The sequence below is a fragment of the Babylonia areolata genome, chromosome 33 (genome assembly GCF_041734735.1).
Source record: "Babylonia areolata isolate BAREFJ2019XMU chromosome 33, ASM4173473v1, whole genome shotgun sequence".
Lineage (NCBI taxonomy): Eukaryota > Metazoa > Mollusca > Gastropoda > Neogastropoda > Buccinidae > Babylonia > Babylonia areolata.
In genome coordinates, this window is record NC_134908.1 from 1,457,245 (window position 1) to 1,470,815 (window position 13,571).

The following is a 13,571-nucleotide window of genomic DNA, read 5'->3' on the forward strand; positions in this document are numbered from 1 at the left end:
CAGGTGTGGGTAACTCCGAGTGGGGGTAACTCCGAGAGTTCTCCTGTCAACAGGTTTGGGTAACTCCGAGTGGGGGTAACTCCGAGAGTTCTCCTGTCAACAGGTGGGGGTAACTCCGAGAGATCTCCTGTCAACAGGTGGGTCAGGGGTGGGTAACCCTGGACTGGAAAGGGTCAGTTGGTGGTTTTTCTTCTTCGTTCATGGGCTGCAACTACCACGTTCACTCGCATGTTCACGTGTGGGCCCTTACGTGTATGACCATTTCTGTCTCACCATATAGGCAGCCATACTCTGTTTTCATGGGTGTGCATGCTGGGTATGTTCTTGTTTCCATAACCCACCAAACCACTGACATGGATTACAGGATCTTTAACGTGTGTATCTGGTCTTCTGTGTGCATATACACATGAAGGGGGTGCAGGCACAAGCAGGTCTGCACATATGTTGACCTGGGAGATCGGAAAAGTCTCCACACTTTACCCACCAGGCGCTGTTACCGAGATTCGAACCAGGGATCCACAGATTGAAAGTCCAACGCTTTAGCCACTCGGCTATTGCGCTTATCTGCAGAAGATCAAATATGTTTGTTACAATCCAAAAATTGATGTCAGCATTCGGTGGGATTTGGAAACATAATTACCTTGCACTCCCTTGAAAATAAAGTGTGGCATGTTAAAAACGGCCGTACGCTTAATGCCGACTGGTATGTAACAAAAAAAGCACGAGTCATATCACATTGTACACAAGAAATAAACCCTTAGAAAATATGCGTGATATGACATTCATGACCAAATGGTTGTACTACAAGCCGCTGATCGATAATCACAGATAAGAATTCCGCATTGCTTTCTCCCAGTACTTGTTTATATCGTTGTTGTTGTTTGTTATCAGTAGAATGGAAACAGCCGTAGAGATCAAAGCTTTCTTCCAGTACTTATTTATACCGTTGTTGTTGTTTGATATCAGTAGAATGGAAACAGCCGTAGAGATCAAAGCTTTCTTCCAGTACTTATTTATACCGTTGTTGTTGTTTGATATCAGTAGAATGGAAACAGCCGTAGAGATCAAAGCTTTCTTCCAGTACTTATTTATACCGTTGTTGTTGTTTGTTATCAGTAGAATCAAAACAGCCATAGATATAAAAGCTTTCTTCCAGTACTTGTTAATACCGTAGTTGTTGTTTGATATCAGTAGAATCAAAACAGCCATAGAGATCAAAGCTTTCTCCTAGTACTTGTTTATATCATTGTTGTTGTTTGATATCAGTGGAATCGAAACAGCCGTGGAGATCAAAGCTTTCTTCCAGTTCTTATTTATACCGTTGTTGTTGTTTGAGATCAGTAGAATCAAAACGGCCGTAGAGATCAAAGCTTTCTCCCAGTACTTGTTAATACCGTTGTTGTTGTTTGATATCAGTAGAATCAAAACAGCCGTAGAGATCAAAGCTTTCTCTCAGTACTTGTTTATATCGTTGTTGTTGATTGATATCAGTAGAATCGAAACAGCCACAGAGATCAAAGCTTTCTCCCAGTTCTTGTTAATATTATTGTTGTTGTTTGATATCAGTAGAATCGAAACAGCCTTGGAGATCAAAGCTTTCTCCCAGTACTTATTTATAACGTTGTTGTTGTTTGATATCAGTAGAAACGAAACGGCTGTAGAGATCAAAGCTTTCTCCCAGTACTTGTTTATAACGTTGTTGTTGTTTGATATCAGTAGAAACGAAACGGCTGTAGAGATCAAAGCTTTCTCCCAGTACTTGTTTATTCCGTTGTTGTTGTTTGATATCAGTGAAATCAATACAGACGTAGAGATCAAAGCTTTCTCCCAGTACTTGTTAATATCGTTGTTGTTGATTAATATCAGTAGAATGGAAACAGCCGTAGAGGTCAAAGCGTGACTGTCGTCTTGTCGTCAGCTTCCCTCCGCGCTTCGTCACGGGGTCCCAGTCCATCCAATGGCTGTACGATGCCCTGGCCCGCGCCTGGTCGTCATGGCTACCTGAAGAGGCCCTGGAGTCTGTCCGAAGGTCAGTCATGTGGGTGAGGGGGGGGACTGGGGGGGGGTGGACGGAGGATTGGGGGAGGAGTAAGGGAGAGGTAGGGGAAGGGAGGGGAGGGGGCAGGGGGGGAGGATTAAGAGAGGGGTGGAGGGAGGATGGTGGGGGGAGGATGGGGGAAGAAGTGGGCATAGGAAGGAATTAATGTCCACTGTGTCCAGGGCTGGGCATAGGAAGGAATTCATGTCCACTGTGTCCAGGGCTGGGCATAGGAATTCATGTCCACTGTGTCCAGGGCTGGGCAGTGAGTTCATATCCACTGTGTCCAGGGCTGGGCATAGGAAGGCAGTGAATTCATGTCCACTGTGTCCAGGGCTGGGCATAGGAAGGCAGTGAATTCATGTCCACTGTGTCCAGGGCTGGGCATAGGAAGGCAGTGAATTCATGTCCACTGTGTCCAGGGCTGGGCATAGGAAGGCAGTGAATTCATGTCCACTGTGTCCAGGGCTGGGCAGTGAGTTCATGTCCACTATGTCCAGGGCTGGACATAGGAAGGCAGTGAATTCATGTCCACTGTGTCCAGGGCTGGGCATAGGAAGGCAGTGAATTCATGTCCACTGTGTCCAGGGCTGGGCATAGGAAGGCAGTGAATCCATGTCCACTGTGTCCAGGGCTGGGCATAGGAAGGCGGGGCCCAGTCCTCTCCTTCCCTGATTGAAGTCAGGTACCCATTCACACCTGGGTGGAGTGAGGACAATCAGGGTATAGTACCTTTCCCAAGGACACAACGCCATGCCGAAACGGGGCCTGGAACCCTGATCTCTGGTAAACACTGGACCACAAGGCCAACACCTTACTTGTTCTGCCACAGGGCCCCTTACGTCCTGGCAAATGTTTATTGGTAAATCCTGGCTTAGTTTTCTTTGTGATGTGTTCAGCAATGTGCCTCAGTGAATGCACAAGGGAAAAGAAACGAATGGTGGTTTTCAGGGGAGGCTACTACACTGTCAGCCCGTTCCCAGGGTTCAGAATTATCTCCCTGAACACCAACGCCTGTCATGAGTGGAACTGGTGAGATTTTTATTTTATTTTATTTTGTTTTATTTTATTTTATTTTATTTTATTTATTTATTTAGTTAGTTAGTTTTTCATTTATTCATTTATCTATTTGTTATTGAAACAAAATGATTTGTATGTTTTCTGTGGAAACAGATAAAGATATGATCATCCTGTCTGATTGTTTACGTCTATGCATGTTTGCGTGTTATGTGTGGACTTGCACTTGCACTTTTGTCTGGGTTAATGTATACATATATATGATAGTCAGTCGTGTCCGACTATGACCATCAGAACAGCAGAGGAGGCAACTGCTGTTCCGACTAGAATTTGATTATAGTGGAGAGTGTCTTGCCCAAGTTACATCCCCACTCTCTTGGCCAAGAGGGTTTTAGGACAGTCGGTGTTGGGGATGGTTCCCAAAGGCCAACTAGCCCCCCAAGGCTGCAGCACTATGAGCCAGTGCAATTTTGCCTCCTAATTTGAGAGTCATAGTCCTTCACAAAAGACTAAGCTGTAAATGATTTCCCATTGACTGGAGAAACCATTGATAATACAGCTCTCACTTTGCTGTTGGCCAAAATGTATACTTATGTCAGTATGTGATATAAGCTGAGTGTCTATTTATACATATAGATTAACAGTTAAAAGAAGTTAAAGGTATTCAGGACCAACGTCTCGAACACACCACCCTTTATGGAAAAGACCACAGCCATGAACAACTTGACCTTAAGAGCAGATCACCAACTGGTCAAACTCACCACGACAGAAGTTAACCCATTCACCGCCAAGCTCGCATTTATGCACAGGCGTGGTAGAGGACCCATGTCACTGAAAGGTGACCCTTCATTGGTCTGTTGTTCATGAACCTACTGCTCTTGATGTTCGGTGGTAGGATAGGTCACATTTTCTATACATTGCAGGGGGAATCCCCAGCTATTCTTAGCCACTGTCTTTTCTGTGTTTATACCACAAGGGAATTTTGTACTCTAAATTGACTGGTGGTGAAAGGGTTAAAGGTCCTATATCCTTTTGCAGCCAACGGGAAATAAATTAATATCCACCGTGTCTACATTCTTATGAAGCCAGGCCTAGTCCAAATCTTCAGTGACCGATTCACACCTGCTTGGTGGAGCGAGGAAAACAGGAATAAAGTGCCGTTCCCAAGGACACACCATGCCAGAACGGAGCCTCGAACCCTGATCACTGGTGAACACTGGGTCACAAGTGCAGCACCTGACAGATTCTGCCTTGGTGCCTGAATGAATTGACCTACGTCAAGTGGCTGTGGTTTAGAAAAAAAATCACTGTACATAACTTAATAATTTCAGGTGGCTATGGTTTAAAACGTCACTATACATGATGCAATAATTTCAGGTGGCTGTGGTTTTAAAAAATGTTACTAAACATAATGCAATAATTTCAGGTGGCCATGGTTTAAGAAAAAACATCACTGTGCATAATGCAATAATTTCAGGTGGCAGTGGTTTTTAAAAAGGTCACCATGCATAATACAATAATTTCCAGTGGCTGTGGTTTAAAAACAACACAATGTAATAATGTGATAATTTCAGGTGGTTTTGGTTTTTAAAAAGGCCACAAAACATAATGCTATAATTTCAGGTGGCTGTGGTTTAAAACATCACTTAACATAATGCAATAATTTCAGGTGGCTGTTCCTGAACACCACTGACCCTGATGGACAGCTGGCCTGGTTGATTGACACTCTACTGATGGCTGAAACCAACAAAGAAAAGGTATGTGGCTTTTGATTGGTGCAAAGACAGCCAATCAGAGGTACCTGGCTTTTGATTGGCGCAAACATAGCCAATCAAAGGTACCTGGCTTTTGATTGGCGCAAACACAGCCAATCAAAGGTACATGGCTTTTGATTGGTGCAAACACAGCCAATCAAAGGTACCTGGCTTTTGATTGGTGCAAACACAGCCAATCAAAGGTATATGGATTTTGATTGGTGCAAACACAGCCAGTCAAAGGTATAAGGATTTTGATTGGTGCAAACACAGCCAATCAAAGGTACATTGTTTGTGATTGGTGCAAAGACATCCAGTCAGATGGTGGAAGATTGTAAACGGTGGATAAAAGTATGTGAGTGCTGGAAAAAATAGCCAATGTATGGTGGAAAACTGTTGACAAAAGAGGAATGATGATTTATGTCCATATAAATAATAGATGACTCGTCATGATCAGTGGATTATCTATCTGGTGGTTTTTGAAAGGTGATATTTCACGAATGGCGGGTTATAATTCATGACTAACCGGAATGCATGATTAATGGAGATTCATTATGCTTTATCATGAATGGCAGATGGCTTTTTTCTAAGAATGTTGTATAATGAATCTTCAGTGACAGACAATCATTAACGAGCAAGGTGTCATACTTTGTCGTAATCACATGATTCTTAGCAGTGGACAATAATTTTGATGAATGGGCAACTGGTTGTCAGTGTGGATCATCAGTCCATGATGGTGGTGATAGTTCATGGAAAGCAGATGCAATGTTTACTGTACTGAATGAATTATTACTGGTAGTTTGAGAATCTTAGATGATTTACAATGGATAGTTAAAAGAAAGCAGATGACATGTTAAGAACATTAGCTGGTTTATGACTGGTAGTTTATGGAAAGCAGATGACAGTTTGAGAATACTGGATGATTTATGACTGGTAGTTTATGGAAAGCAGATGACATTTTGAGAATACTGGATGATTAAGACCAGTAGTTCATGGAAAGAAAGATGACATTTTGAGAATTCTGGATGATTAAGACCAGGAGTTTATGAAAAGCAGTTGACAGTTTGAGAATACTGGATGGTTTAAGACTGGTAGTTTATGGAAAGCAGATGATAGTTTTGAGAATACTGGATTGTTGATGACTGGTAGTTTATGGAAAGTGGATGGCAGTTTGAGAAAGCCAGATTATACCGGATTATTGATATTCTGGGAGGTTATGGAAAGCAGAATCCTGGATGCTTTATAAAGGGTGGTTGATGTATGATATGTGCAATGTGTGTACCAGGTTCACATCATGGGACACATTCCTCCAGGAATTGATGACTGTCTGAAATACTGGAGCTACAATTATTACCTCATTGTGGACAGGTGTGTGTGTGTGTGTGTGTGTGTGTGTGTGTGTGTGCGTGTGTGTGTGTGTGTGTCTGTGTGTGCGTGTGTGTGTGTGTGTGTGTGTGTGTCTCTCACTCTCTCTCTGTGTTTGTGTGTGTGTGTGTGTGTCTCTCTCTCTCTCTCTCTGTGTCTGTGTTTGTGTGTGTGTGTGTGTGTGTGTTTAAAAATGTTGTGAGAGTAAGTGTGTGAGAGAGTGAATTTATGTTTGTGCATGTACACACATGCATATCATGTTTCTGCATTGCACATGTGTGTGTGTGTGTGTGTGTGTATTGAGGCTGTGTGCGCATATTGCATCGTTATACAAACATAAGCGTGTGCATGCATGTGCATGTTCACGCACACATGGACACTTCTTTTCATACATAGTTTATGTTGATTTACCCAATGCGTGTGTGTGAAATAACACATTTATTTAATACATTGTGTGATTCTGTGTGTGTGTGTGTGTGTGTGTGTGTGTGTGTGTGTGTGAGTGTGTGTCAAGTCAAGTCAAGATTTTATTAAATGATGGTGAACAAGCAACAATTGCTTTTTTACATCAGTGTGTTTGTGTGTGTGTGTGTTTGTGTGTGTGTGTGTGTATGTGTGTGTGTGTGTGTGGTCATTTGTTCTTTTGTTTAATGCCCATCCACAATTGTGATTTTATACGAAAATGTGTGTGTGTGTGTGTGTGTAGGTTTATTGGTGTGTGTGTGTGTGTGTGTGTGTGTGTCTCTCTCTCTCTGTGTCTGTGTCTGTGTTTGTGTGTGTGTGTGTGTGTGTGTGTGTGTGTGTGTGTGTGTGTATGTGTGTGTGTGTGTGCGCGTAGGTTTATTGGTGTGTGTGTGTGTGTGTGTGTGTGTGGTCATTCGTTCTTTTGTTTAACACCCATGCACAATTGTGACTTTTTTCGAAAATGTGTGTGTGTGTGTGTGTACGTAGGTTTCTTGGTGTGTGTGTCTGTGTCTGTGTGTGGTGTGTGTGTGTGTGAAATAACATCAAGCATGACACAAATGAAAACCAACCAACCAAACGAAAAAAAAACAAAAACACATACCACACGTTCCCTCCAGATTTGAAAGCACCATCAGCGGTCAGTTCTTCGGACACACGCACAAAGACCACTTTGAGGTGTTCTACGACACGGCGACCTTGACCCGGCCGACCTCTGTGGCCTACATCAGCCCGAGTGTCACGCCCTTTTCCCAACTCAACATGGGATACCGCGTCTTCACCGTCGATGGCAACTATTCCACCAGCTCCTATGTAAGTGTGATGTAGTGTGGTGTAGTGTGGTGCAGTGTAGTGTAGTGTTGTGTAGTGTAGTGTAGTGTTATGTAGTGTGGTGTTGTGTAGTGTAGTGTGGTGTGGTGTGGTGTTGTGCAGTGCAGTGTAGTGTAGTGTTGTGTTGTGTGGCGTGGTGTGGTGTAGTGTAGTGTAGTGTGGTGTAGTGTAGTGTGGTGTGGTGTGGTGTAGTGTAGTGTGGTGTAGTATAGTGTAGTGTGGTGTGGTGTAGTATAGTGTAGTGTGGTGTGGTGTAGTGTAGTGTGGTGTGGTGTAGTATAGTGTAGTGTGGTGTAGTGTGGTGTGGTGTAGTATAGTATAGTATAGTGTAGTGTGGTGTAGTGTGGTGTAGTATCACGCCCTTCTCCCAACTCAACTTGGGATACCACATCTTCACAGTGGATGGCAGCCGTTCCACCAGCTTCTATGTTGTGCTTTGTGGGATAGTGTTGTGTTGTGCAGTGTTGTGTAATTGAGTGGAGTGGAATGTAGTGTTGTGTTGTGTAGTGATTGTAGTGTAGTGTAGTGTAGTGTAGTGTTGTGTAGCGTAATGTAGTGTAGTACCCACACCCACCCCAACCCTACTACACACACAAACACACACACAACACCTCCCCCTCCACACACACACACACACACAACCCCCCCCCCCCCACACACACACACACACATTGCATCCTTTCACACACCCACACACACAACCACCCCACCACCACTAGACCCCCCCACCACACACACACATTACAGCCCCCTCCCCCCCCCACGCCCCCACCCCCACACACACACACTCAATGACTGCCACAGGAGGTGGTGGACCACGAGACGTTCATCCTCAACCTGACGTCAGCCAACAGCCTGGCGGTGCCCCCTGTGTGGCAGCGTGAGTACAGTGCCCGGGGCACGCTGGGCATGGGGGCGCTGTTCCCCAGCGACTGGCACCGCCTGGTGCAGCGGGCAGGGGAAGACAACTCCCTGCTGCAGATGTTGTACAGGTACAGGGGTGGGTGGTGGTGGTGGTGGGTGGTGGTGGGTGGTGGTGGTGGGTGTAGGGGTGATGTGTGAGTTTGTGTGTGTGTTGTTTGTAGTTACGACGGGGGGGTGGGGGTGGGGCGTAGTGGTGGTGATGATGTGAGTTTGGGTTGTGGTTGTAGTTACAGGAACAGGGGGTGGTGTGGTGTGTGGGGATGGTGAATGATTGAGTTTGCTGTGTGTGTTGTAGTTACAGGAACGGGGTGGGGTGGTGGTGGTGGGGGCGTAGTGTGGGAATGATGTGAGTTTGTGTGTGTGTGTGTTGTAGTTACAGGAACGAGGGTGGGTGGTGGTGGTGGTGGTGGTGGTGGTGTGAATGATGTGAGTTTGTGTGTGTGTGTGTGTTTGTAGTTACAGGAACAAGGGTGGGTGGTGGTGGTGTGGTGGTGGTGTGGGGTAGTGGTGGTGAATGATTGAGTTTGGTGTGTGTGTGTGTGTTTGTAGTTACAGGAACGAGGGTGGTGGTGGTGGTGGTGGTGGTGGTGGTGGGGGTGTAGTGGTGGTGAATGATGTGAGTGTTGTGTGTGTGTGTGTTTGTAGTTACAGGAACAAGGGTGGGGTGGTGGTGGTGGGGTGGTGGGGTGTAGTGGTGGTGAATGATGTGAGTTTGTGTGTGTGTGTGTGTTTGTAGTTACAGGAACAAGGGTGGGGTGGTGGTGGTGGTGGTGGTGGGGTGTAGTGGTGGTGAATGATGTGAGTTTGTGTGTGTGTGTGTGTTTGTAGTTACAGGAACAAGGGGTGGGGTGGTGGTGGTGGGGTGGTGGGGTGTAGTGGTGGTGAATGATGTGAGTTTGTGTGTGTGTGTGTGTTTGTAGTTACAGGAACAAGGGTGGGGTGGTGGTGGTGGTGGTGGTGGGGTGTAGTGGTGGTGAATGATGTGAGTTTGTGTGTGTGTGTGTGTTTGTAGTTACAGGAACAAGGGTGGGGTGGTGGTGGTGGTGGTGGTGGGGTGTAGTGGTGGTGAATGATGTGAGTTTGTGTGTGTGTGTGTGTTTGTAGTTACAGGAACAAGGGTGGGGTGGTGGTGGTGGTGGTGGTGGGGTGTAGTGGTGGTGAATGATGTGAGTTTGTGTGTGTGTGTGTGTAGTTACAGGAACGAGGGTGGAGTGGTGGGAGTGGTGGTGTGTGTCTGTGTTTATGTTTGTACTTAAGGCACAGGGGTGTGGGAATGGGGTGGGGAGAGTTTTGATGTGTGATGTGAATTTGTGCATTTGTTATAGATGCATTCACAAAACTGCCCCTTCCTATCTCTGCGGCTGCCTTCACCTCTACACTCCATCTCGCTCACTACGATCAGCTTCGGATCCACTCTGTTTACGCATACCCAGATTCAAACACTCAACTGTTGGCCGCCATTCTTTCTCTGTCTCTGGACCTTGCGATTGGAATGAACTTCCTCTTTCGCTTCATCAAGTCTCTATACTCAGCTCTTTCAAGTCTGGCCTTAAAACCCACCTCTTCCCAAAATAGCCTCCCTTGCCTGCCCTTCCTTGTCTTTAGTTTCTACAGTTTTAGAGTTATGCATGCGTGTGAATGACTGGTGTGAAAGCGCTTTGATTTGTCTCTGCACAAGATTCAGCGCTATATAAATACCATTATTATTATTATTATTTACTTATAGACATAGGGGTGAAGGGTTGGGTGGGGTGGGAGGGAGGGGTGGTGTGCCACGTGAGTTTGTGTTTGTTTGTACTTACATGTACATGGGGGTATTGGGGGTGGGGGGTGGTGGAGTGTGATGTGAGTTTGTGTGTTTTGTGTTTGTACTTTCAAGTACAGGGGGAGGTGGGGCGGGGTATGGGTGGGGGTGGAGGGAGTGGTGGTGTGTGATGTGAGTCTGTGTGTGTGTGTACTTACACGTCGAGATACCTATTAGAAATATAAATGAACGAAAATATGGAAACAAAACACACACATAAAACAACAACAAAAAAAACAGTGCAATTTTTTCTCAAAGAGTGATAAAAAATACAACCAGGAAATAAAACTTCCTGGGGAAAAAAGAAAAAAAAAGACAAGACCAAAAACTAACTTAGAAACGCAGTGTGTGAAGAGAAATAATATAATCATTACTTCAGTTTTTCTTGGTGACTGTGTTGACAGGTTTTGCTACATGCTGACAAGTTTTACTACATGTTGACACGTTTTACCGCATGTTTACTACATGTTGACAGGTTTTACTACATGCTGACAGGTTTTACGACATGTTTACTACATATTGACACATTTTACCGCATGTTTACTGCATGTTGACAGGTTTTACTGCATGTTGACAGGTTTTACTGCATGTTGACATGTTTACTACATGTTGACAGGTTTTACGACATGTTTACTACATGTTGACAGGTTTTACCGCATGTTTACTACATGCTGACAGGTTTTACTACATGTTGACAGGTTTCACCACATATTTACTACATGTTGACAGGTTTCACCACATATTTACTACATGTTGACAGGTTTACTACATGTTGACAGGTTTTACCACGTGTTGACAGGTTTTACTACATGTTTACTACATGTTGACAAGTTTTTACTACATGTTGACAGGCTGTACCACAGTTGACAGGTTTTTTACTACATGTTGACAGGCTGTACTGCATGTTGACATGTTTTACTACATGTTGACAGTTTTTTTTAAATTTTTTTTTTAATACTATATGTTGACATGCTTGACTACATGTTGACAGGTTTTTACTACATGTTGACAGGCTGTACTGCACGTTGACATGTTTCACTACATGTTGACATGTTTTACTACATGTTGACAGGTTTTACTACAAGTCCAACGTGGCAGGTCCCTGTGACGCTGACTGTGCGCAGTCCCTGCTGTGTGCCTGTCGGTCGGCCAGGTCCTACAGCCAGCAAGACTTCTGTCCCCACGTGTCCCCCTCTCTCTTTGCCAACCACCCGCTGTTCCGCAAAATGTGTTGAACGTGTGGGTCTTCACTGTCTTCTTCTTCTCTCTGAACTCATAGTACTCTGCTTGAAGCATTCCATGAATGTTACTAATACACGCCAAAATGATCCTAGGTGACTTAAGTACATATGCATAGGAGTGATGGCCTAGAGGTAACGCGTCCGCCTAGGAAGCGAGAAAATCTGAGCGCACTGGTTCGAATCACGGCTCAGCCGCCGATATTTTCTCCCCCTCCACTAGACCTTGAGTGGTGGTCTGGACGCTAGTCATTCAGATGAGACGATAAGAGGGAGAGCGTGTCGCTGCACTACAGCGCCACCCATTTTATTTTGTATTTTTTCCTGTGTGCAGTTTTATTTGTTTTTTTCTATCGAAGTGGATTTTTTCTACAGAATTTTGCCAGGAAGAACCCTTTTGTTGCCGTGGGTTCTTTTACGTGCGCTAAGTGCATGCTGCACACGGGACCTCGGTTTATTGTCTCATCCGAATGATTAGCGTCCAGACCACCACTCGAGGTCTAGTGGAGGGGGAGAAAATATCGGTGGCTGAGTCGTGATTCGAACCATCGCGCTCAGATTTTCTCGCTTCCTAGGCAGACGCGTTACCTCTAGGCCATCACTCCATTGCTCAAGAGGCTTAACAAAGCACGTAATATTCTACATAAAGCATTCCATCAACGTTACTTATACACGGCAAATTGCATCTAGCAAACCTTAAGTAAATAGATATATACTTATACACAATACATACTGGTATACATACTTCCCTGTGCATGCACAGACAGATACACACACACTCACACACAACAGATGTAAAATTGATCAACAACACAAACACACACACATAAGCAAACGTATACTCACATGCACACACACACACACACACACACATGCTTGCATGCATACCTGCACACATTGATATGTGCATGCATGTATGTATAGTCAAGCATACCAGGTGTCACAAAGTATCACAAAATTAACAGTATTGTCTGCTGGAGAAGAAATATTACTGTGACATCTTGTCAAACTGCTCAGCAGACACACTCACTGGCTCACTGTTACTTGTCATGTCTTCGAAGTCCTTTCAAGTCGTTTTACAAACTGCTCTTTTTCCCCAAAATATTTTGGATGTGGATGTGCTTCAAAACTTGAAGCTGTGCCATGAAATTGCACCGTTGCAGTCATGCCAATGTAACTGTCCCACAAATCCATAATTTCGAAAAAGAAAGGAAGAAAAAAAAATCCATAATTTCGTAAAAAGAAAGAAAGAAAAAAACGTTCACCGATTCCACAGATCCTGTTTGTATATTCCATGAGTTTATGAATGATTCCACACAAGATGTAAGTTGATATGATGATGGTTATTCATTCCCCCCCCCAGCCCGCAACACATCTGGATACCATGGGCACGGCAGCCAAGTGGTTACAGTTTGCATTTCCAATCCATGGGTCTTTGGTTTAATTACACTGGGTGGGTCCACAAATGTGTTTTTCTGATCTCCCATGTCAACACCCATTCAAACTTGTCGGTGCCTCAACCCCTTTGTATGTATCCAAATGAAAGAAGGTCAGTTTCAGTTTCAGTTTCAGTAGCTCAAGGAGGCATCACTGCGTTCGGACAAATCCATACATGCTACACCACATCTGCCAAGCAGATGCCTGACCAGCAGCGTAACCCAACGCGTTTAGTCAGGCCTTGAGAAAGAAGGTCAAAGACCCTGTAATCCATATCAGTGTTGGTGGTTTGTGGAAACTTGAATATACACAGCATGCACGCACCACAATCCCACCCCCAAATTAAAACATAAGTATAGCTGTTTGAACAGTGGTGTTGAAAACAGTCAGACCTGTTAGAAGCCGACATGAACATTGGAGACAACTTGGGAGTTGCAGGCCGTGAATGATGAAGCTGTAGAGAAAGCTGGAAACGTGTTCATGTGAAGTGGAACCTTCAGTTTTCAACACTTCATAGTGGAAGGGTCTGATATATTATGTTCATGTGAAGTGGAACCTTCAGTTTTCAACACTTCATAGTGGCAGGGTATGATATATTATGTTCATGTGAAGTGGAACCATCAGTTTTCAATACTTGATGCAGACTCGATATATGTTAATGTGAAACAGAACCTTTATTTTCAACACTTGATACAAGCTGG

General features: G+C 44.4%; 1 protein-coding gene across 3 annotated transcripts in view; it reads left to right on the forward strand.

The window, feature by feature from the left end:
* The window catches only part of LOC143276780 (sphingomyelin phosphodiesterase-like), a 26,345-nt gene extending 14,757 nt beyond the window's left edge, over positions 1 to 11,588 (forward strand). For all 3 annotated transcript variants that reach the window (XM_076581421.1, XM_076581422.1, XM_076581423.1), the window contains exons 9-15: positions 1,919 to 2,029; positions 2,990 to 3,070; positions 4,725 to 4,812; positions 6,095 to 6,177; positions 7,257 to 7,449; positions 8,272 to 8,459; positions 11,268 to 11,588. In XM_076581421.1, coding sequence (XP_076437536.1) covers positions 1,919 to 2,029; positions 2,990 to 3,070; positions 4,725 to 4,812; positions 6,095 to 6,177; positions 7,257 to 7,449; positions 8,272 to 8,459; positions 11,268 to 11,430 — 907 coding nt within the window. In that variant the 3' untranslated portion in view covers positions 11,431 to 11,588. The remainder of the gene's footprint in view (positions 1 to 1,918; positions 2,030 to 2,989; positions 3,071 to 4,724; positions 4,813 to 6,094; positions 6,178 to 7,256; positions 7,450 to 8,271; positions 8,460 to 11,267) is intronic.
* The last annotated feature ends 1,983 nt before the right edge of the window (positions 11,589 to 13,571 follow it).